General features: G+C 48.6%; 1 protein-coding gene across 1 annotated transcript in view; it reads left to right on the forward strand.

Annotated features, from left to right (window-relative positions):
- The window catches only part of CDK5RAP2 (CDK5 regulatory subunit associated protein 2), a 211,424-nt gene extending 191,361 nt beyond the window's left edge, over window positions 1-20,063 (forward strand). Inside the window, exons 36-38 of the mRNA XM_062207679.1 lie at window positions 13,850-13,976; window positions 18,200-18,246; window positions 18,604-20,063. Coding sequence (XP_062063663.1) covers window positions 13,850-13,976; window positions 18,200-18,246; window positions 18,604-18,660 — 231 coding nt within the window. The 3' untranslated portion in view covers window positions 18,661-20,063. The remainder of the gene's footprint in view (window positions 1-13,849; window positions 13,977-18,199; window positions 18,247-18,603) is intronic.
- Window positions 20,064-22,877: the final 2,814 nt, after the last annotated feature.

The raw sequence follows: 22,877 nt of genomic DNA on the forward strand, positions 1-22,877 counted from the left end.
CCGGAGTCACTCTGCTGTGGGACAGAACTCCAGAACTTAGTCCTCCCAACTGTAATACTTCCCCATTGATGAAAACCTCTCCCTGTTGCCCTTGTCCTGTCTCCTTGCCTATTCTCTGATGACCACTGTTCTGTTCTTCAACGTCTAGGAGATCAACTCTTTCAGATCCCATATATGAATGAGATGCAGGATTTGCCTTTCTGTGCTTGGCTTATTTCACCTAATAGTGTTTCTAGGTTCATCCGTGTAATTACAAACAACAAGATTTCATCCTTCTTAGTGACTGGACAATATTCCATTATACACCCACACACCCCTTTATCTGTTTACCTATTGATGGATACTTAGGTCGATCCCCTGTCTTGGCTGTTGTGCACAGTGCCATGATTAACATGGGGATGCCAGTGTCTTTTACATGGACTGATTTCATTTCCTTTGGATATACACCCAGTAGTGTGATCATAGAGTAGCTCTATTTTAAATTTTGTTATGGATGTTAAACAATTTTATGCCAGCAGTTTTGGCAGCTTACCTGAAGCGCATATATTTCTTTAAAAGCATAAATCAGAAAATATACATGAAAAGAAGAAAATTTTGAATATCTCCATAAATATGTAAGAAATTAAATTTATTTTAAAAGTCATCCTGAATAGTTTCATTGGTGAATTCTGCTAAACATTTAAAGAAGAAATACCAGCACAATCATATGTCTTTTCAGAAAATAGAGAATGACCAAGTATTTTCCAACTCATTTTAAGAAATCAATGTAATACTATTTTAAGATCTAATGAATACAATAAAAATACTTAGAAACTATAGTCCTTATTATTAAAGGTGGAAAAAAAAAATCCTTATCTAAATATATAGCAGATGAAATCCAGAAGAAAGTGACAGTGAGATCTGCATCATTGGGCCCGGCTTCTGTCTCTCGTGCGTCTGCTCTGCTGTGGAGGTGTGCGCTTTGTGTGTTTTCATGATGCTGGTTTTTCTCCTTTCGCTTCTCATGTAGGACTTCCCTAGGCATCTCCTGGAGGGTCTGGGTGATACTGATGAAGTCTTTCCGTTTTTGCTTTTCCGGAAAGTCTCTGTTTCTCCATTTCTGGAGGATAGCTTTGCTGGGGATAGTATTCTTGGTTGGCAAATTTTTCCTTTCAGGATTTTGAATGTTTCATCCCATTCTCTCCTGGCCTACAAGACTTCTGTTGAGAAGAATTTTAATCTAATGCATATTTTCTTCTAAGTGACTTGACACTTTTCTCTTGGTGTTTTTGCAATTCCTTCTGTGTCTTGTATTTTTGAGTTTGTGTGTGATAGATCTCAGAGAAGATCATTTTTGGTCAGATCTATTAGGGGTCTTCTTGGACCTGGATGTCCATGTTTTTTCCAACATTTAGAAAGTTTTCAGCACATATTTCATTGAATGTATTTTCTATGTCCCATTTCCTTCTTTTTGCCTTCTGAAATATCCACAATGTGAATGTTGCTTGCTTAATGATGTCCATAAGTCTGGAAGGCTGTCTTTGTTCTTTTTTGTTGTTGTTGTTGTTTTACTTGATTATTTCAAAAGCTCAAAAATTCTTCCTTCTGCCTTCTCAATTCTGTTGATGCTCTCTATTCTGTTTTAATTTAATGTATTTATTGGAGGGGGAGTTGGAGGGGCAAGGAGGGAGGGAAGAAGAGAGAGAAAGTGAAAGCACTTGCACTCCACGATCTGCTGGTTCACTCTTCAACTGTCTACAATGATGGGCCGGAACTGGGATCCAGGAACACCACCCAGGTCTCCCATGAGGGTGGCAGGAGCCTAATTACTTGAGTCACCACCTTTGTCTCCCAGGCAGGTATTCCTGCCTTGGCAGAAAGCTGGAATTAGGAGCTAGAGCTAGGAGTCAAACTCAGGGACTCTGATGTGGGATACAGGCATCTTAACTATTAGGCTAAATGCCCTCTCCTCAGCTGTCTGAGGGACGTCTAGGGACCAGGCTGCACCAGTGAGCCGAGACAGGGCACCTCTCAGCAGTGCAGGTACCTTTATCAGCCTCCAGGGCCAGCGTGCTCAGGGAGGTCTGCCTGGCTGCTTCTCAGGGCCTCAGGAGGGTGAGCAGGGCCACCCCATGTCATCCTGTGGTCTTTGGAAGGGCTGCACATGTGCTTCCCTGGGGTTCTGTGGGCCAGGTCACTCAATGATGGGTACTCAGTTTCTCCCTGGGACCAAGTATGCTTGGAAGCCTGGCTGCTCCTGGGGCAGCAGGAAGGCAGGCTGGATGCCCCAACTGTTTTCCGGGGGCCTCTGCAGGCCGAGCCACTTGGGGCATGATGCCTAGATTCTTCCCAGGGCTGTGGGAATGGCCTTTTGCATGTGGGCCATTGGATGTCTCTGGGAAGTTTTCATATGCATCAGTTTATCCAGGAAGTTGCTGAGGAACACAAACCTATACACACATACTTGCTTATAATAATCTTTTTAAGTTATACAAGTTTCATATATTTCATGTATACAGATTTAGGAGCATAGTGATACTTCTCACCCTCCCCTCCCCCCGGCCTGTGCTCCAACCTTTCTTCCTCGTCCGCCTCCCATTCCCACTCTTAAATTTGACAAAGTTCTACTTTCAGTTTACTTAATTATCATAAAGTTAACCCTAGACTAAGTAAAAGAGTTCAACAGATAGTATGAAGAAGAAAAACAAAAACAAAAAACACTCTTCCACTATGGAAGAGACAGGGCTGTAAACAAGCATTGAATCTCAAAATGTCCATTTCACTCCAGTGTATTACAATTTATTAGTTACCTCTAATCAGGGAAAACATACGGTATGTATCTTTTGGGGACTGGCTTATTTCACTAAGTATAATGGTTTCTAGTTGCATCCATCTTGTTGCAAAAGACAGGATTTCATTTTTTCTTTTTTTACAACTGAGTAGTACTCCATAGTGTAAGTATACTATAATTTTTCTATCTGGTCAACAGTTGATGGGCATCTGGGTTGATTCCATATCTTATCTATTGTGAATTGTGCTTCAGTGAACATGGGGGTACAGATAACTCTTTCATATACTGATTTCTTTTGGCTTGGGTAAATTCCCAGGAGTGGATGGCTAGATCATATGGTAGGTCTATATTCAGATTTCTGAGGTATCTCCATACTGTCTTCCACAGGGGCTGCACCAGTTTACATTCCCACCAACAGTGGATTAGAGTACCTTTTTCCCCACATCCTCGCCAGCATTTGTTGTTTGTTGATTTCTGTATGTGAGTCAGTCTAACTGTTGTGAGGTAAAACTTTGTTATGGGTTTGATTTGCATTTCCCTGATGGCAAGTGATCCTGAGCATTTTTTCGTGTCTGTTGGCCATTTGAATTTCATCTCTTAAATGTCTGTTCAAGTCCTTTGCCTATTTCTTAACTGGATTGCTCGTTTTGTTGTTGTTGAGTTTCTTGAGCTCTTTGTAGATTCTGGATGTCAACCCTTGCTGAATGCTTCTTTTGTAGTGTTTCTCAGCTTGACATAATGCTATTTATCAATTTTCACTTTGATTGCCTGTGCTTCTGGGGTCTTTTCTAAGAATCTTTGCCTATTCCAGTGTCTTACAGAGGTTCCTCAATGTTCAATCAAATGTAATTTGATGGTATTGGGTCATAGATTTAGGTCTTTGATCCATTTTGAGTGAATTTTTGTGTAAGGTGTAAGGTAGGGATCTAGTTTCATACTCGGCATGCAGAGATCAGTTTTCTCAGCACCACTTGGTGAAGAGACTGTCCTTGCTCCAGGGATCATTTTAGCTCGTTTGTCAAAGATGAGTTGGTTGTAGATGTATAGATTGATTTCTGGAGTTTCTATTCTGTTCAGTTGGTCTACACATCTATTTTTTTGGCCAGTATCAGACTGATTTGATTATAACTGCCCTGTAGTATGTCTTAAAATCTAGTATTGTGATACACTAGCTTTGTTTTTGTTGTATAAGATTGCTTTAGCCATTTGGGGTCTCGTGTTTCCATGTGAATCTTAGCATCATTTTTTCTAGATCTGTGAAGAATGTTGTTGATATTTTTATTGAGATCTATAATTCTTTAGGTACTATGAACATTTTGATGTTGATTTTTCCAACCCATGAGCATGTAAGATTTTTTCCATTTTTTAATGTCTCTTATTTCTTTCTTTAATGTTTTATAATTTTTGTTGTAGAGATCTTTCATTTCCTTGGTTAAATGTATTTCAATATATTTAATTCTTTTTGTAGTTATTATGAATAAGATTGATCTTAAAAATTCTTTCTCAGCCATGGTATTGTCTGTGTATACAAAGGCTATTGATTTTTCTATGTTGATTTTATATCCTGATACTTTACCAAACTCTTCTGAGTTCCAGTAGTCTCTCGGTGGTGTCTTTTGGATCCCCTATATATAGAATCATGTCATTTGCAAATAAGGATATTTTGATTTCCTCCTTTCTAACTTGTATCCCTTTGATTTCATTTTCTTGACTAATGACTGGCTAAAACTTCCAGGACTATATTAAATAGCAATGATGTGAGTGGGAATCCTTGTCTGGTTTGGGGTCTTAGGGGGCATGCCTCCAGCTTTTCCCCATTCAGTAGGATGTTGGCCATGGGTTTGCCATATATTGCCTTGATTGTGTTGAGGAATGTTCCTTCTATACCCAGTTTGCTTAAGGTTTTCATCATGAAAGAGTATTGTATTTTATCAGATGCTTTCTCCACATCTATTGAGATAACCATATGGCTTTTGTTCTTCAGTTTGTTAATGTGATGTATCGTATTTATTGATTTGTGAATGTTGTAGCATCCCTACATACCAGGGATAAATCCCACTTGGTCCGAGTGAATGATCTTTCTGATGTATTTTTGGATTCAATTAGCTAATACTTTATTGAGGATCTCTGCATCTGTGGTCATTAGGGATATTGATTGGTCTGTAGTTCTCTTTCTCTATTGTCTCTTTTTCTGGTTTAGGAATTAAGGTGATGCAGGTTTCCTGGAAGGAGTTTTGGAGGATTCCCTCACTTTCAGTTGTTTTGAATAGCTTGAGAAGAATTGGAATTAGTTCTTCTTTAAATGTCTGGTAGAATTCAGCAGTGAAGCCATCTGGTCCTGGGCTTTTCTTTGTTGGGAAGGCCTTTATTACAGATTCAATCTCCATCTTAGCTATAGGTCTGTTTAGGTTTTCTGTGTCTTCATGACTCAATTTAGGTAGGTTCTATGTGTCCAGGAATCTATCCATTTCTTCTAGGTTTTCTAATTTGTTAACATACAGGTCCTTGTAGTAATTTCTGATGATTCTTTTTATTTCTGTGGTATGTATTGTTACATTTCCTTTTCATCTCTGATTTTATTAATTTGGGTCTTCTTTATTATTGTCTAGTTGTGCCAATGGTGTATCAATTTTATTTTTTCAAAAAACCAGCTCTTCATTTTGGTGATCTTTTGTATTTTTGTTTCAATTTTGTTTATTCTCTAATTTATTTATTTTTAAGATTTTAATTTTTAAGATTTTAATTTATTTATTTGAGAGGTAGAGTTACAGTGAGAGGAAGAGACAGAGAGAAAGGTCTTCCTTCCATTGGTTCACTCCCCAAATAGCCACAACGGCCAGAGATGCGCCGGTCCAAAGCCAGGAGGCAGGAGCTTCTTGTGGTCCTACCACGTGGGTGCAGGGGCCCAAGGACTTGGGCCATCTTCTACTGCTTCCCCAGGTCATAGCAGAGAGCTGGATTGGAAGAGGAGCAGCCGGGACTAGAACCAGTAGCCATATGGGATGCTGGTGCTGCAGGCAAAAGATTAATCTGCGCCACAGCACTGGCCCTTAGTCTCTAATTTTAATAATTTATTTCCTCCTACTAATTTGGGGTCTGGTCTACTGTTGCTTTTCTAGGTCTCTGAGATACATTGATAGCTCATTAATTTGGTACCTTTCCAGTTTCTTCATGTAGGCCCAAAATGCTATGAACTTTGCTCTTAACACTGCTTTTGCTGTATCACATAAATTTTGATATGATGTACTGTTGCCTTCATTCATTTCCAGAAATTTTTTTATTTCTTGTATGACTCATTGTTCATTCAGGAATATGTTGTTCTATGTCCATGTGTTTGCATATGATCTAGAGATTCTTGAGTTTTTGATTCCCACCTTCAATCCATTGTGGTCAGCAAAGATGCATGGTATGATTTTGATTTTTTTGAATTTGCTGAATTTGCTTTATGGCCTAGCATATGGTCTATCCAAGATAAAGTTTCTTGCATTGATGAGAAGAATGTGTATTCTGTAACTGTGAGATGAGAAGTTCTGTAGATATCAGTTAGGTCTATTTGGTTCGTAGTGTCAGTTAGCTGTGTTGCTTCTTTGTTGATTTTCTGTCTAGTTGATCTGTCCATTGATGAAACTGAGGTGTTGAAATTCCCTGTTACTATTGTATTGGAGTCTGTTTCCCTTTAGATCTATTAACATTTCTTTTAAATAGCCAGGTGCCCTGTAATTGGGTGTGTATACATTTATTATAGTCACATCTTCCTGTTGAATTGATCCTTTAATCATTACATAGTGCCCTTCTTTGTCTCTTTTAACAGTTTTCCTGTTAAAGTCTGTTTGGTCTGATATTAGGATGGCAACACCTGCCCTTTTTTGCTTTCCGTTAGCATGGAATATCTTTTTCCATCCTTCCACTTTCAGTCTGTGTGTGCCTTTGTTGGTCAGATGTGTTTCTTGTAGGCAGCAAATAGATGGGTCTTATTTTTTAATCTTTTTGGCCAGTCTGTATCTTTTAACTGTAGAGTTGAGACCATTTTCATTCAAGGTGACTATTTGATAAGTAATGACTTGGCCCTGCCATTTTTCCATAAATATTCCTGTTGTTTACTTTGGATTTCTTTTGTACTTTTACTGGGGGATTTTCAGCCTTCACATTCTTTTCATAATGATGACTATCTTTCTGTATTTCTGTATGTAGCATATCCATAAGCAGTCTTTGCAAGGCTAGATGAATGGTGGCAATTTCTTTCAATTTCTGTTTGTTATGTAAGGTCTTTATTTTACCTTCATTCATAAATGAGAGCTTTGCAGAGTACAGTGCTGTGGATTGACAGTTTTTTCCTCTTAAGACTTGAACTGTGTCTTCTCCATTCTCTTCTCTTCCTCTTGTAGAATTCCCAGTGTGGTTTCCTCTCCTCCTATCCATTCTTTTTTTTCTTATATATATATATTTATCCCTAGCCTAGTGCAATATGTCGTTCCCTAATCTGCCATCTTGGAATTGCTCTACTTACAATAATCTTAAAACTGGAGGATAGGCAACAACAAAATAGGGTACCTGTAGGTGCAAGGTGTCTGGCACGTAACAAATCTTCCCAGACAGACGAATCAATTAATTCACGAGCTTTTATTGGGATTCCGCTCCTGGGTGAGGTTCTCCGGTCCCAAAAGAGCAGGGGCCAGGGAAGTTGTGCGTCAGAGGTTGGGAGGGCTCCTTTTTTTTTTTTTGGGTCCAAAAACATTTTATTACTTTTATATTTTCATATTTTTTTGAATTCTTTTAATGAATATAAATTTCCAAAATACAGCTTATGGATTACAATGGCTCCCCCCCATAACTTCCCTCCCACCCATAACCCTCCCCTTTCCTGCTCCCTCTCCCCTTCCATTCACATCAAGATTCATTTTCAATTCTCTTTATATACAGAAGATCAGTTTAGTATATATTAAGTAAAGGTTTCAACAGTTTGCCCCCACATAGCAACACAAAGTGAAAAATACTGTTGGAATACTAGTTATAGCATTAAATCACAATGTACAGCACATTTAGGAGAGAGATCCTACATGATATTTTTAAAAATTGATTAATTTTCTATGCAATTTCACATTTAAAACCAAGTTTTTTTTTTCATTTTCAATTATCTTTATATACAGAAGATCGATTCAGTATATACTAAGTAAAGATTTCCTCAGTTTGCACTCACACAGAAACACAAAGTGTAAAAATACTGTTTCAGTACTAGTTATAGCATTTCTTCACATTGGACAACACATTAAGGACAGATCCCACATGAGACGTAAGTACACAGTGACTCCTGTTGTTGATTTAACAATTTGACACTCTTGTTTATGGCGTCAGTAATCTCCCTAGGCTCTAGTCATGAGTTGCCAAGGCTATGGAAGCCTTTAGTGTTCGCCGACTTCAATCTTATTCCGACAGGGTCATAGTCAAAGTGGAAGTTCTCTCCTCCCTTCAGAAAAAGGTACCTCCTTCTTTGATGGCCCCGTTCTTTCCACCGGGATCTCACTCGCAGAGATCTTTCATTTAGGTCTTCTTCTTCTTTTTTTTTTTTTTTTTTTTTTCCAGAGTGTCTTGGCTTTCCATGCCTAAAATACTCTCATGGGCTCTTCAGCCAGATCCGAATGCCTTAAGGGCTGATTCTGAGGCCAGAGTGCTATTTAGAACATCTGCCATTCTATGAGTCTGCTGTGTCCCCGCGTCCCATGTTGGATCATTCTCTCTCTTTTTGATTCTATCAGTTAGTATTAGCAGACAATAGTCTTGTTTGTATGATCCCTTTGACTCTTAGACCTATCAGTGTGATCAACTGTGAACTGAAGATGATCACTTGGACTAGTGAGATGGCATTGGTACATGCCACCTTGATGGGATTGTATTGGAATCCCTTGGCACGATTCTAACTCCATCATTTGGGGCAAGTCCAATTGAACATGTCCCAAATTGTACATCTCCTCCCTCTCTTTTTCCTACTCTTATATTTAACAGGGATCACTTTTCAGTTAAAATTTAAACACCTAAGAATAATTGTGTGTTAATTACAGAGTTCAACCACTAGTACTAGAACAACAACAACAAAAATACTAAAATGGATAAAGTATTACATTGTACATCAACAGTCAGGACAAGAGCTGATCAAGTCACTGTTTCTCATAGTGTCCATTTCACCTCAAAAGGTTTCCCCTTTGGTGCTCAGTTAGTTGTCGCCAATCAGGGAAAACAAATGATATTTGTCTCTTTGGGACTGGCTTAATTCACTCAGCATACAGGGCGTGGGGGTTAAAGGTTGAGGCAGGTCTGATCCTCACTAGTTGACCTTTAGGCACCCGTGGGGACCTTGACAAGGACTTTTCTTCCCCGGAAGTGCTTGAAGGGACTCTCTATTCCTGGAAATATAGGCCTTTTCTCCTTGTGGATCCCAAAGCTACCAGCAGGGATTTGAAGGGATGTGGGGACAGGGAGGGAAACTGGATTTCTCTGAGTAGATCTTGGTTTGGAAAGTAGCTTTGACTTGGAAACTATGTAAATCCTTTACAGAGTTGTGAATAAAACAAAACCGAAGAGAAAAGCAGTTTCTAAGGATCCATAACAAGGTTAAACAAACAAGCCTTATTTTATGTGACACAAGGAAGAAACATTTCAGCGACTAAAACACAGGCATTTGACCCTACATTCCTGGTAGAAATATTTGAAAGGCAAAAAAAAGTATAAATGTTGCTCATAATAATACCGTCTTTGGTCTTCTGAAACTATTGTATTTTTATTGTAAGATAAAACAAATAATGTCATTAGGAACTAAGATATTTTTACTGTAAGAGAAATGAGATACAAATAAAGAAGCAAAGAAATATAGACTCTATAATCCTAAAGTAAAAATATCACCATAAACTCATGATATATTTTCTATTTAAAAAATTTGCCAACTCTGCATGTGAAAGGCTTAAGAAATGCTGCCCTATCTAGCACCGTGGAGCACCCCTAGTGCCCAAACTGTAGCTTCTTTTTCTTTTCCTTTTGTTAAAGATTTATTTTTGTTTGAAAGGCAGAGCTACAGAGAAAGAGACAGTGATGGAGAGAGAGAAAGAGAGAGAGGGAGGGAGGGAGGGAGGGATCTTCCATCCACTGGTTCACTCCCCAAATGGCTGTAACAGCCAGGACTGGGTTGAGCTAAAGCCAGGAGCCAGGAGCTTCATCCAGGTCTCCCATATGGGTGGCAGAGGCCCAAGTACTTGGGCCATCTTCCTCTGCTTTCCCAGGTGCATTAGCAGAGAGCTAGCTAGATACGAAGTGGAGCAGCCAGGACTTGAACTGGCAACCATGTGGTATGCTGACATCATGGTGGCAGCTTAACCTGCTGTGCCACAACACCGGCCCCAAATTTGTGGTTTCTAAATCCCTTTTCCCATTAAAAGAAACTAGGGATCATGAGAGAAATGGTTTGATTCTAGACCCGGGACAGGAGATATACAAGTTAGCTTAACACACAGTTCATCCTAGAAAGAAAGGGAAAGGGGTAGCTGGAGGGAGCCTGTAGATTTGTGTTCTGAGTGTGTGTCCTGGCCCTGCAGCATCATGTGAAAATTGCAAATTCTCAGGCCTTGCCCTAGACAGACCCAGTGGCCCTGGAGCCTGTCATTACAAGGCCTCTGGGTAAGTTTGAGGACCTTGGGATTAGAAGAAATGGAAGTGCTAAGAAGCACATGCAAAGTGGGGATTTTATTTGGTCCTGAAGTAAACCAGTTATTTTAAAAATGAAATCTTGAAGCAGTCAGGGAAATGTGTCCACTGAATCCTGCTTAGGTGGTCCTAAGGAATTAAAACTTTTAGATGTGATGGTATTGTGGCTTTTCAAAAAAAAATTATTTTCTTCTAGAGATAGATCCTAACCCATTGTATGGATGGCAGAGTACAAACGGCTTCTAGAGTTGGTTACAGTATATTCTGGGGAGAGGGTGAGCAGGGGTGTAGTTTGGCTGTGCATTGATAATTGCTGAAGTTGGATGGGTACCTGGGGTTCATTATCCATTTCTTTCTACTTTTGTACATTTTTGAGATTTGTTTCATCACATAAAGGAAAATAAGTGGATAGAAACTTGCTCCAGAAGTCAGGCAGACACTGGATAGAGAATTCTGCAGCATCCTGGGGGGTGGTTGTGGCTCCAGGCTCTGTGCTTGGCTCTGACCGTGGTCAGTTTTTGTTGAGCTGCTCCTGGATACCAGGCTCGTGCTTACACCCCACATCACATTTTATCCTATTGTGACTTCCAGGGAGTTAGGCATTGTGATTCCCATCTTCCAGAAGAAGCTAATGAAACTACAAGGACTGCATGGCTTGCCTCTGCATCGTGCAGCTGGGCGGTGACAGAGCTGTGCTTTGGAACCCCGTGCTGTCACCATTCTGTGAGAATGAACCCAGTGGAGCAATAGACAAATTCGTCTGAAAAGTTCCTTGTAAGTGTTGGATAGAAAGTGTTAGAGCGCCAATGAAAGTTAACCCACCAACTGGCCAGCGGTGCCACAGCATCTACTCTGTGCCAGGCACGGGAGATCAATGGGAAGAGATGAGCTTGTAGTTGGAAGGGGAGGCAACCAGGAAAGTGACCAGCTCCTACAGTCACTGGATACCATGGGTGCTTGGGGGAGCAGGGACCAGCCTGGGCTCCTGGTGCAGAGGGCTGCCAGGCAAGCACCCTGGAGGAGGTGACACCTGAGATGACTGTAGAACGAGGAAAGGGTTAGCCAGGCAGGGTGTGAAGTGAGTCTCGCCCTACCACAGCGTGACAGAGGGTCAGGCATGGCTGTTCCGATTTGACAGCTCTGGGAGAAAAACTGTGACTCCGGAGTGACTTTGTCCCAGAATGTGTGTCCTAGGGAGCCACGGCCAGAGCCCAAGTCCTGTGAGCTCCTAGTCTGAGGAGGAGAATGAAAGCAAACCTGCTGCGTAAGCGAGGGTGTGATGGGGAGAGCCCCGAAGTCCTCGACCTGACATGATTGGTTAATCTGAAAAGTTGGTGGAGGCGGGGAGTCACAGAATGACACAGAAACGTGAGTTTCACTTAGAGCAGGGAAGTGCTCATTGATTTGCTGTTCCTTGCGTTGTTGTCTTTGGATGTGGGTCTGCAGATTGGAGTTCCACGTCTTCCGTGCTTTCGTAGAGCACATCCATAATGGATGCCTGTCACCTGCAATTTCTGTTTGCCTAGGATGAAGGGAAAATTGCAAAGCAATTTGAACATCGGCTGCTTCCAGATGATGTTCCTCCCACATGTCCCTCCACTCCCGATTCGCCCGGGAGTGTGTCTTAGTGACGCCTTTGTCAACTCGTTCCTGGGGCACGGGTTAGTTCTTGCACAGCTCGTTCTCTCTCATCATACATGGATTTCATGCGTTTGCCTAACGTGGAATTAAATTGTGTGATTTGATTACAAGTGCAACTACCGTGACCAAGGGTGGGAGCAAACCGAGGGAGTCTTCTTAAGCTGCCGACTCAACATCTGTCCTCTTGGGGACAGAGATGTTTGTGTGTCACCAAGAGGAGCCGGCACCAGGGCATTTGATGAGAGGAAGGGGAGTGCCCCTAACCCTGAGTAAAGGAGGCCCCCTCGTGTGTGTATGTTACCCCAGGGGCTGGAGACCCATCTGCTTTCTACTATGCAGAATTACAATAGTTTCCCCTAATGGGTCCCTCTTCTCCTAATCCTACTTTTATAGCATCTTTTTTTAGTCTCTAAAAGTTAATTTCTTTGAGATAGAGAGCACTCCTTCCCTTCTTCTGGTTCACTCCCCCAAATGCGCACAATAGCCAGCGCTGGGCAAGCAAGGCTAAAGCTAGCAGCCTGTATCTAGGTTTCCAATGTGGGTGGCAGGGACTCGAGTACTTCCTGCTGCTCCCTAGGGCATTGGCAGGAGGTCAGAGTCAGAAGTGGAGCTGAGACTTGAACCTGGCACTCTGATGTGGAATGCAGACATCCCAAGCAGCAGATTAACCTCTGTGCCAAAGCTCACCCCTTTCATATTATCTTTTTCAAATTTAAACATTAAAAGTGTTAAAATTATCATTACGGGGACTGGTACTGTGGTGTAGCCGGTAAAGTTGCCTCCTTTAGTGCTGACATCCCATATGGGTGCCAGTTCAAGTCCCGATTGCTCCACTTCAAATCCAGCTCTCTGCTAGGGCCTGGATAGTAGTTGAAGATGGCCCAAGTCCTGCACCCGTGTGGGAGACCTGGAGGAAGCTCCTGGCTCCTGGCTTCAGATTGGCGCAGCTCTGGCCATTGTGAGTCAGTGGATGGCAAACCTCTTTCTCTCTACTTCTGCCTCTCTATAACTATGTCTTTCAAATAAGTAAATAAATCTTTTTGAAAAATTACCATTATGGTTTTTAAGTTAAAAAAAGAAAGCTAAACACTTTTGAACTCTCTCTCGGAAGCTGTCGCTGTTAACATTCGATGTCGCTCAGAGTGTGCACCGGTGAGTGAGATGCGTGTGCTCAGTTCCGGGAGGCAGGGGCGCCTTCTGCGCAGCGTGCGTCATTCCGGGCTCTGTCACTGATTACAGGAGTCTTTTGATATCAGTAAATAAGAGCCCAACAGCACCATTGCTAATAGCTGCAGAATTACTCCGCTGTACGTAAGGATCGTGTTATCTCCCCAGATCCATATTGAAATGAGTCAGGCTCCTTGTTTTTCCCTACCACAAACGATGCTGAGACGAACATCCTTGCATGCAGGTGTCTTCTGTGCTTGTATTGTTTATTATTTCTGGAGGAAATGCCAGAAGTGCTGGGCCTACGGTCAGGGCCTTTGGCAGTTGGGTGGCTCTTGTCAGGACTGCGCAGCTGGGCTGTGCCAAGTGGCAGTTCCCCCAGCGGCCAGGCGAGCACTGCCCTCACCCTCGCTGGGGTTCGTGCAGCTTTGCCAGACTGATCGGCAGGAAAAAGGCCTCCTATTTTTATCCAGATGTCTGTGCGATGGAGCATGTCTTGTGCATTTTTGTAATTCTTGCTGAGTAATAGGACTGTGGCACTTGCAGTCCGTTTTCCTGATTCTTCTCTTCTCTTCTCTTTAGATGGGAGAAATGAAGGCCGAGATCACCAAGCTGCACAAGAAGTTGATTGAGCAAGAAAAGAAGTTGCAAAGCACTCTGAAGCTTCTGCAGCAGAGCAAGCACCAGGAAAAAGTGATCTTTGATCAGCGTAAGCAGCGCGCACCCTAGTTCTGGGTTGCGTTTCACACCCCATCCATCCCGTCCCGTGCACAGAGGCCTGCTCACGTCACCCGCCTAGGTAGAGGGGCCCTCAGTGCCAGGGGCTGCCATGCTGGGGGGACGGTGTGGCGGCTTGGCTCTGAGGGCTCAGGCTGGGGGGATTATAGGAGTGCCGAGGTGGGAGTGGGGTGGGTGCTGCCCTGCCCTGGGAGGGTGGACAAGGTGATAGCTGGGTGTAGCGTGAAGGGATGAGCAGGTGTCCTCATGTGGAAAGGCCTGGCAGTCACCGAGGTGGAAGCTGAGTGGGAGACCAGGGGCTGCACTGGGCAGGGCCTCAGGTGGCAGGCTCAGGGCAGATGCGTGTCGGGCAGAGGATCCACCTATCACATCCGTGTGCAAGAAAGGCTCGCTGGGGCTGGTGCCCCCGAGCAGAGGAGGCAGGCACACTGGCAGCCAGGGAAGGAGGAGGGCCTTGGCCAGGAGGGTGGGGGCCCAAGGGCAGGGTGCAGGTGCAAGAAATGCTCTCCAGGCCACGCAGAAACTCCAGATGGAGGCCAGGCACCTGCACACATGGTTTAAGCCCCTGGTACTTATCTGCCCCGGCTGTGTGTGCTTAGAGAAGCGGTTTCCTTCGGGGCCATGGGCAGCACAGCCCCAGCTGGGCCTCCTGCTGTCTGCACACCAGTTTCCCTGTGGTAGGGGAAAGGCTGACCATGGTGCCTTCCTATATGGGGGGGCCAGTGTGCTCTGCACGTCTCTGCCCTGAAAGGCCAGCATTGCCGCACCATTTCTGAGAAGCAGAATGTGGACTGTAGCCAAGCGCAGTTTCTCTTTAGTTTCTCCTTAGCCCGGGAACCTTATGGGATGAGCAGGAGTTAGACAGTCTCCTACCATGGCAGATGACCTCATGGCCCCAGGGCTGCACTCCCCGAAACAAGAGAGAATCAGGGCCGGCGCTGTGGTGCAGCAGGTTAATGCCCTGGCCTGAAGCGCCGGCATCCCATATGGGAGCTGGTTCAAGTCCAGCTGCTCCTCTTCTGATCCAGCTCTCTGCTATGGCCTGGGAAAGCAGTAGAGGATGGCCCAAGTCCTTGGGCCCCTGCACCCGTGTGGGATACGCAGAAGAAGCTCCTGGCTTCGGATCGGTGTAGCTCCAGCTGTTGCGGCCAGCTGGGGAGTGAACCATCAGATGGAAGACCTCTCTCTCTCTCTGCCACTCCTCTCTCTGTGTAACTCTGACTTTCAAATAAATAAAGAAATCTTAAAAAGAGAGAGAGAGAGAGAACCAAACGTTTGGGGACGTGCTGAGGACATACTGAGGCTTTTGCCTGAGTGTGAGATGGGGGAGAGAGGAGGTTACCAGGATCCTCACGGGCTGCCCTCAGGGAGCAGCAGCAGGGACTGACCTGGCCCACTGGTGCATTCGAAGAACCGTAGCGTGGGAGGGAGCCAGGTGGAGGGGCTGGACAGTGCCAGCAGAGGTCACGTTGAGCGGGACTGTGCGAGCAGCAGGGCCAGGAAGTGATGCTTTGCTCAGCCAAGTCCGGGAACAGCAGCACCCTCTGCCCCCGCACGTCTGCGGCCTTCGACACGCACAGGGCGCGTTTCAGGTGAGGACGTTTCAGAAGGAGGCAGAATTAGCTTCCCACAGGTCAAGTTACCGACGCAGCTCAAGGGGGCTGAACACGGGCCCTTGCGTTCTGGGCAGTGGGCACGGACTCATGCGTGGGCACAGCTGGTTCTCCAGTGCCCTGGGTCACCTGCGTGAAATGCTTGAACTCTGAGCTTGCAGACGACTCAGACTGTCCAGGTGGCCTGGGCTCTGACCGCAGCTCTGGATAAAGTGCCTCCCTTCCTCGGCTGTCAAGCCAGGGGCGACGTTGCTGCCTAAGCCGCACTGTACTGGCGTGACCTCAGGATGGAGTTGTTGCCCAGCAAATGTTGTCTTCGTCCTTCTGTTCATTACGCCAGGCCGAATCCCATGCGTGGTGGTGGCAAATCAGTCCTGTAAGAAAGTCACGGTCTTCTCGCAGCATTCCCCCTGCCAAAGTGGAGTCTCCTAGCTCGTATCACCAAGGTCTGGCACAGAGTGGGCGTGGCCTGGCCCAGCGTGCGCATCTGGTGGCTGACTGGGGTTGCGACTCCTCCTCCTGTGCCGGGCTCTGCAGCTCACTGGAAATTTCCCGAACCCTGCCAGTCTCACAGGTCTGTTGCTGGCTCTCAAGTGACCAAGTAAGGGCAGGCGTTTGGCACCGTGGCTTAAGTTGCCACGTAGGACACTCACATCCTGAATCCCAGTGCCTGCTCTGAGTCCTGGCTCCTCTTCCTGCCCAGCTTCCTGCTCCTGCACACCCTGGGAGGCAATAGGTGATACCTCAAGTACCCAGGTCCTTGCCACCTGCATGGGGTACCTGAATGGAGTTCTGGGCTCCTGGCTTCAGCCTGGCACAGCCCTGGCTGCTACGAGCATTTGGAGTGAACCAGCAGGTGGAAGATAGATCTCTCTGTTTTTTTCTTGCTACCTTTCAAATAACATGAAAATGGACAGTAATTAAAAATTGAAGTGACTGAGTAAAAGGTGGCAGTGTCGCCTCCCTTTGCTCCCCACGGGGTAGCAGGGAATGGCCAGGGCCAGTCCCAGTCTGCATCAGGCACGCCACCCCCTGCCAGAGTCCAGCGGAGTGTGAAGAAAGGGGGTCCCCAGAACACCCGAAAACCCTGCCGCAGGTCACTCGCTCTGCCTCTGAGCCTCAGATCCTCACTTCCAAAGTTAGGGTGGGGTTTTCAGTGAGCCACACCGGCACATGCCTGTCACAGGTCATCCCTGCTGCTGCTCCCTGAGGATAGCCCACGAGGCTCCTTGCCACCTGCTCCCGCCTCCTTCCCACTCTCACTCAGGCAAAAGCCTTGGTATGTCCTAAGCATGTCCGCAAATGTTTGGTTCTCTCGTTCCTGGGAGTGCGGCCTTGGGGCCACGAGGTCATCTGCCTGAGTAGGAGACTAACTTTTTCTGACTAACTCCTGCTCATCCGTCCAGACCCAGCAGGTCCTGACCTCCCCATGACCCAGAGCCTTGGGCCAGCTCTCAGGCTGCTTGCTCATGTTTGGGTCTCCCTGCGGTGCCACAGCGTCTCCCCAGCCTCTGTGCCGGAGCCTCTGCCAGTGTCACGGAGTCGGAAGCTTCCTGGGGATGGCTAAGGAGAACCTGCGCTTGGCAGTAGTCCATGTTCTGTTCTTAGAAGCGGCCCGCAATGCTGGCCTGTGCCGGGAGAGCTGTGCACAGCTCTTCTTGGAGTGTGTGTTAGACAGAAAGACTGAGGGGACAGCGACTTTCCTGCACATGTGCCCAGGGCGGCCACTGCTAGGCTGCCATCTTCCTTGCCAGGATCTGCTCATGTGAGAGGAGCCTGGGACCAGGTCGGGCAGTCCTGGGTCCGAGCCACCGTGTGCTCTGCCAGCCGCCCTGCCCGTAAGGGCCCCTTCCAGACTTGGTCCGGGTGACCCTTAGCTCTGCCACAGGGAGTGTGTTCTCTAGAACATTCCGTCCTCTTTCAGAGTTATTTTTAACCTCCACTGCCGTGATAGTTCATCTTTTCTGGGTCACAGGTCCCTTGGTGAATCTCAGGAAAGCTGTGGTTCAGTCCCCAGGAAAATGCAGACACACTCACAGGCGCGCTGTCCGGGGGCCAGGACCCCGCAGAGCACATCCCCTGCCCGAGCCGAGCCCCTCTGCTCTGTAGCAGGGGGTGGGGGTGGGGACACAGAGAGGCAGCGGCCAGCGTGGAGATTTGCTTGCTCATCTAAAAGCAATCCACACTGTCCCTTCCCTCGATGTCACACGCTGCAAATAGACTTTGTCACCTCCAGGTGGAACTTTCTGTGAGGGAAGAAGTAAATATTTCCCCAAAGCCACCCCAGTGCACCTCTCCTGAGCGTGCCCCTGGGGGACCGGCTGCTGTGTAGGGCTGAGTCTGTGTCGGAAGAGCTTGCCTGGGGCCTGCCCTCTCGGGGGGGGGGGGGGTATTTGGGTCCTGGGGTTTGTGGTGGGACAACTGGGCCTTCCTGCCTCTGTCTGGTCCGGATGCTCTGGATGGTCCAACCCACGTGTGTGAAGCCTCTGAGGTGGGGGGTGGGGTGGGTGTGGGGCTTTGGCATTGGCGCCGCCCTCCTGGCCACTGCCTCTGATCTCGCTGCCCTCTGCTTTCTCCGCAGTGGTCGTGACCCACAAAGTGCTGCGGAAGGCCAGAGGAAACCTGGAGGTGAAGTCCCTGAAGGCCGCTGGGGGGTGCGGGTCGGGTGCAGGGCCAGGGCTCGTGCTTCCGCCCCTGGGCAGGGCGAGGCCCATGTGCTAGGTCATCAGAGCTTCTCCTAGTTCCGGTTTCTGTGCTGTTTCCACCCGTGAGAAATACAGCAACCGGTGCCTGGCACGTGGTAGGCATTTGGTGAACAACTCCTGAATGCATGGGTCCTAATGACCGTGTTGGCCTCTTGTAGAAATGTGGACTGTTGCTGCAGCATGACTGACAGGTGTCAGAGCAGCAGTCCGCCCTCCAACTCTGCCAGAGACCTGGCTGCCTTTGGACTCAAAGTCTCGTCTCTTCTCTCCCTCTCCGCAGCTCAGGCCGGGGGGAGCCCTCCCGGGAACGTCCGGCCCCAGCAGACCAGGCTCCTAGGGACGCGTTCAGCCACGAATAAAGCCGTGCTTCTCACGGGGCTCATGCCGTGTCTTTGTTCCGAGCGTGCTCCCCACTTCTGCAGGACAAAGGAAACGTGGTTTCTCCCTTAATGCTTTTTCCGACCGGAACCTGGCCAGAGGGGTGTGGGCAGAAGGTTCCGGTGCCCCGTCCCGGGGCGTTCGGCCAGCCCGGAGCTCTCAGGTGCTGTGCTGGAGCTGGGCCAGGACCTGGAGCCGGGGCTGCACACTGCTGAGCTGCACGACCCCACCGGGACTCGGAGCTCAGCCAGCACTGTAGCCCGCAGAGCCTCATTACGTCATTCATTCCGTTTCAGCTTGAGGATTCCCTGACTTCGTGTGCAACCCCAAAGCTCAGGCCCCAAACCCCGAGGCGGGGCTGGCCAGGCTCCTGGGAGTTGCGGGGCCCCGCTCCTGCTCAGTGTGCGGCACTCGCAGTCAAGTCCTGGATTCGCCCTCCCAGGTGGTGCCGGTCCCGATTTGGTGTGGGGGGGTGCCCTGAGGCCCTGAGTGGGCACTTGCATTTGCATTGCTCCGATGCTGGTCCTGACCTCCACACACAGCTGTCTGTGCCGCTGCTGGAGGCGCCTGCTTGCCGCAGCCCTGCCGGTGGCCTCCGTGTTAATTACCCTTTACCTTTGCTCTGAGCTTCGCGATCATTCCTGAGAAGTAAACAGCCCCGCGCTGAGCCCTGTTTGCAGATGAGATACCCCCGAGAGGAGGTGACAGACGGGGACTCCCCAGCCGGACTTTGACAGACGCTGCACTGCCTGGCCCTGCCTCCCGCCTCAGCCGCGTGCCTGCTGCAGGTGCACAGAGCAGGCGCCAGCCGGGCAGATGGGCCTCTGTCGGGGAGCGCCCTCCAGCCCTGTCACTGCCGCCACGCTGGCGACACGCCTTCAGCTGGCTTTCCTCGGAAGCCGCTCGTTCTCCCCTTGCCCTGCACCCCCAGCCTCCTCCCTGCCTGGCCCCGGTGCCTCTTCCCCTGCCCATAGGCTCTGTTTCTAACCGGTTCTCTGGTCTTACTGCTGCCCACACCCAAATCCCCCGTCCACCTGTGGCTGCCAACTGCTGAGCAGAAGCAGGCATTGGAAACAGGGTGGTGGCTTCCCGCTTCCCCCCAAGCCCAGGCCCCCTGCCAGGTTTCCGAGGACCCCTGCTGGCGCCTCTGGGCCCTCCCTGGTCCTGCCTCCTTGTGCTCTGTGCTCCAGGCCACTGTCCCGGCCTGGGCCCCAGATGCACCCTTTCTTTTCAACATGCCTCCCGCACTTTCGTTTCCTGGGTCCTTAGCCGTATTTCCCTGCTTTGGGAAGCCTCTCTGGCCCCTCCCCTCTACTCCTGTAGCCCCCATGGCCCCTTGCTGGTGGTGGCTCCTGCCTGAGCCCCCAGAGAGCAGAGTCTTTTTTTTTTTTAAAGAAAGCTTTTATTTAATAAATATAAATTTCGTAAGTACAGCTTTTGGGTTATAGCAGTTCTTCTCCCCATAACCAACCTCCCACCCCCACTCCCGTCCCACCTCCTACTCCTTCTCCCATCCCATTCATTAAGATTCATTTTTAATTATCTTTATATACAGAAGATCAACTCTATACTAAATAAAGATTTCAACAGTTTGCAGACACACAAAGTATAAAGTACTGTTTAAAGACTAGTTTTACCATTAATTCTCGTAGTACAACTCATTAAGAACAGAGGTCCTACATGGGGAGTAAGTGCACAGTGACTCCCATTGTTGATTTAACAATTGATACTCTTATTTATGACGTCAGTGATCACCCGAGGCTCTTGTCATGAGCTGCCCAGGCTATGGAAACCTCTGGAGTTCATAAACTCTGACTTTATTTAGACAATCAAAGTGGAAGTTCTCTCCTTGCTTCGGAGAAAGGTACCTCCTTTGGTGGCCCGTTCTTTCTACTAGGATCTCACAGAGATCTTTCCTGTAGGTCATTTTTTACCACAGTGTCTTGGCTTTCCATGCCTGAAGTGAGAGCAGAGTCGTGTGCATACCCCGACCCGGTGCCTGGCACTCACAGGTGCACAGCAAACAGCTGAGCAGAGGGACTGGGCCCTGGGGGAGGTCATGTGAGGAGACCCTGCCTTCAGCTGCCGAGGCGTCGTGGCAACTGCCTGGCTCAGTCCAGGCCAGTGCACAGGCACCTCCCTATGTTACCACGGTGGAGCCTCTCCGAGGCCACGTGGGGACTTTGGTGCTGGTCAGGATCACACCTGTCTTCCCAGGACAGCCAAGGGCCTTGACCCCCTCCTGTTGTTCCCGTGGTCTGCCCTGCTGCCCCCTGCAGCTGCTCAGACACAGGATGATGGGAGGTGACCGGAGGTGACGCGGCTGCACCAGCTGGAGGCAGGGGGAGCAAGCCCAGGCCAGCAGTCTGGGAGTGGAGGGGGTCCTCATAGTGGGCGCCCCACTGCCCTGCCTCCATCTGAGAAGTGCCGGGCTCGGGCCAGTGCTCAGGATGGACCTTCCTGCCTGGGTTCCTGTCTGTGCTCTCTTCCTGAGAAATACTGCACAGATGCACCTCAGGCCAGTGTGCAAATTCAGATTGAGGCGTGACGTCCTCTGGACTTGCTTTATCCAGAAGTGACACGATTGGCTTCTCAGACGGAGGCTCGGTCTGCCCAGGAGAACAGGGCTAGCATGTGCGGTGCTAGCCCCGAGCCTCGTGCGTCTGTCTCGGTGTCCACACCTGTAGAATGAGAACGACCTTCCGCCCAGTCCTGCTCCCAGAGTTGCTGTGAGCCCCACCGTTTGCAAGCGGCTGTTCGAGGACCCTTCCCCAGATGCACGACCCTTCGTCGGTACGCCTCATGGCCGGTCTCGAGCCAGTTTGTGAAGTTCTAAGTTCCTGTAGCCAAGGAGTACTGAAGCAAGCGTGGGAAGGGGGATGGGCAGGGCCTGGGACGGGGTGGGGGATTGGGGGAAGGAGGCCGGTGCAGTGGGGTGTGCCCTGGCTGGACTCACCTGGCATCAGATGTCTGCTACCCTGCCTGGCCCGTGGTTAGGCACAGCCTGTGGGAGCCAGACTTGGTCATTGGCTAGGGCATGTGCAGGCGGGGCTGGGGGTGGGGCCCCTCGGATTCATCACAGGCCTGTGCGACCGTACAGGTCACCCGCAGCTCTGCAGAAACAGCGATCCAAAGCCCGGGGTTGTGCCCAGCATCCCCAGCCTTGGCTGCCGAAGGGCCTCCCTCTTCTGGGAGGCGGGGAGCAGCCTGGCTTGTTTGGGCTGGATCGGGGCCAAGAACAGACTCTGCAAATAAGGACAATTTGGACCTTGGAGAAAGCGCCATTGTCCTCGGTGAGTTAATTTCACCGGCAGCTGAATTCGGGCGCCTCTGAAGCCGTCCTCGGAAAGCAGTGAGATTAATCACCCCGCGCCTGAGGAGCTGCACCTGAGAGGAGCAGCTGCAGGGCTAACTACAGGGAGGGGGAGCTGGGCCCAGGGCCTCCTGCTGCCCCGCCTCCTCGGGGGTCGCACTGCCATCTCACTTCTGAAGCCCCCTCCCCGTCCCGAGCTGGCCAGTCAAGCCCCCGCCCCTCCAGACCTGCGCCAGCGTGGACAGCAGTAGCCTCGCTGTGTGCCCCTCCCTCCTCCGCACCTCGGTTTATGAATGGGAAGATGGAAGGCTGGAGCCAGGATTTGAACCCGAGTCTGAATAACGCGCACACGCGCCCTCGGACCTAGGCTGTTGTTGCCTGGGCTGCAGCGGCCACGCCTGCCCCGAAGCCCTGTGGTCCTTCCCTGCGTTGCCTTTTCTAGCACAACATCTCCAGTGACTCGGGCAGGGGCCCAGGGACCCACAATTGAATTCCTCGACACAGCAGCCCCTGAACAGCTTGTAAATGGCCCGTGGACGGGAGAAAGAGTGATCTTGTTAATAAGTTCTCAGAATTGTGGAGGCCGAGAAACCTGCCTGGGGGAGCCCGGCCTGCCAAATTGCCTCTTCAATCTTGGCCATATGTTAAGTCGAACTCAAAAATTCAATTATCAAGATTACTCATCCTGTCTCCGGAGGAGCCCTGGACACTGCCTCCGGGACAGACGTGTTTACCCCTGGCCCCCAGTGGGGCCTCATCCAGCTCCCTCTGCTGGGTGCTGGCAGCTGGGCCCTAGAGGCGCGGAGAAAGCAAGCTATCCCTGGGCTGGTGCTTGACATCAGGGGAGCGGCTGCCTCCGGCCA

The sequence above is a fragment of the Lepus europaeus genome, chromosome 12 (assembly GCF_033115175.1).
Source record: "Lepus europaeus isolate LE1 chromosome 12, mLepTim1.pri, whole genome shotgun sequence".
Taxonomy (NCBI): domain Eukaryota; kingdom Metazoa; phylum Chordata; class Mammalia; order Lagomorpha; family Leporidae; genus Lepus; species Lepus europaeus.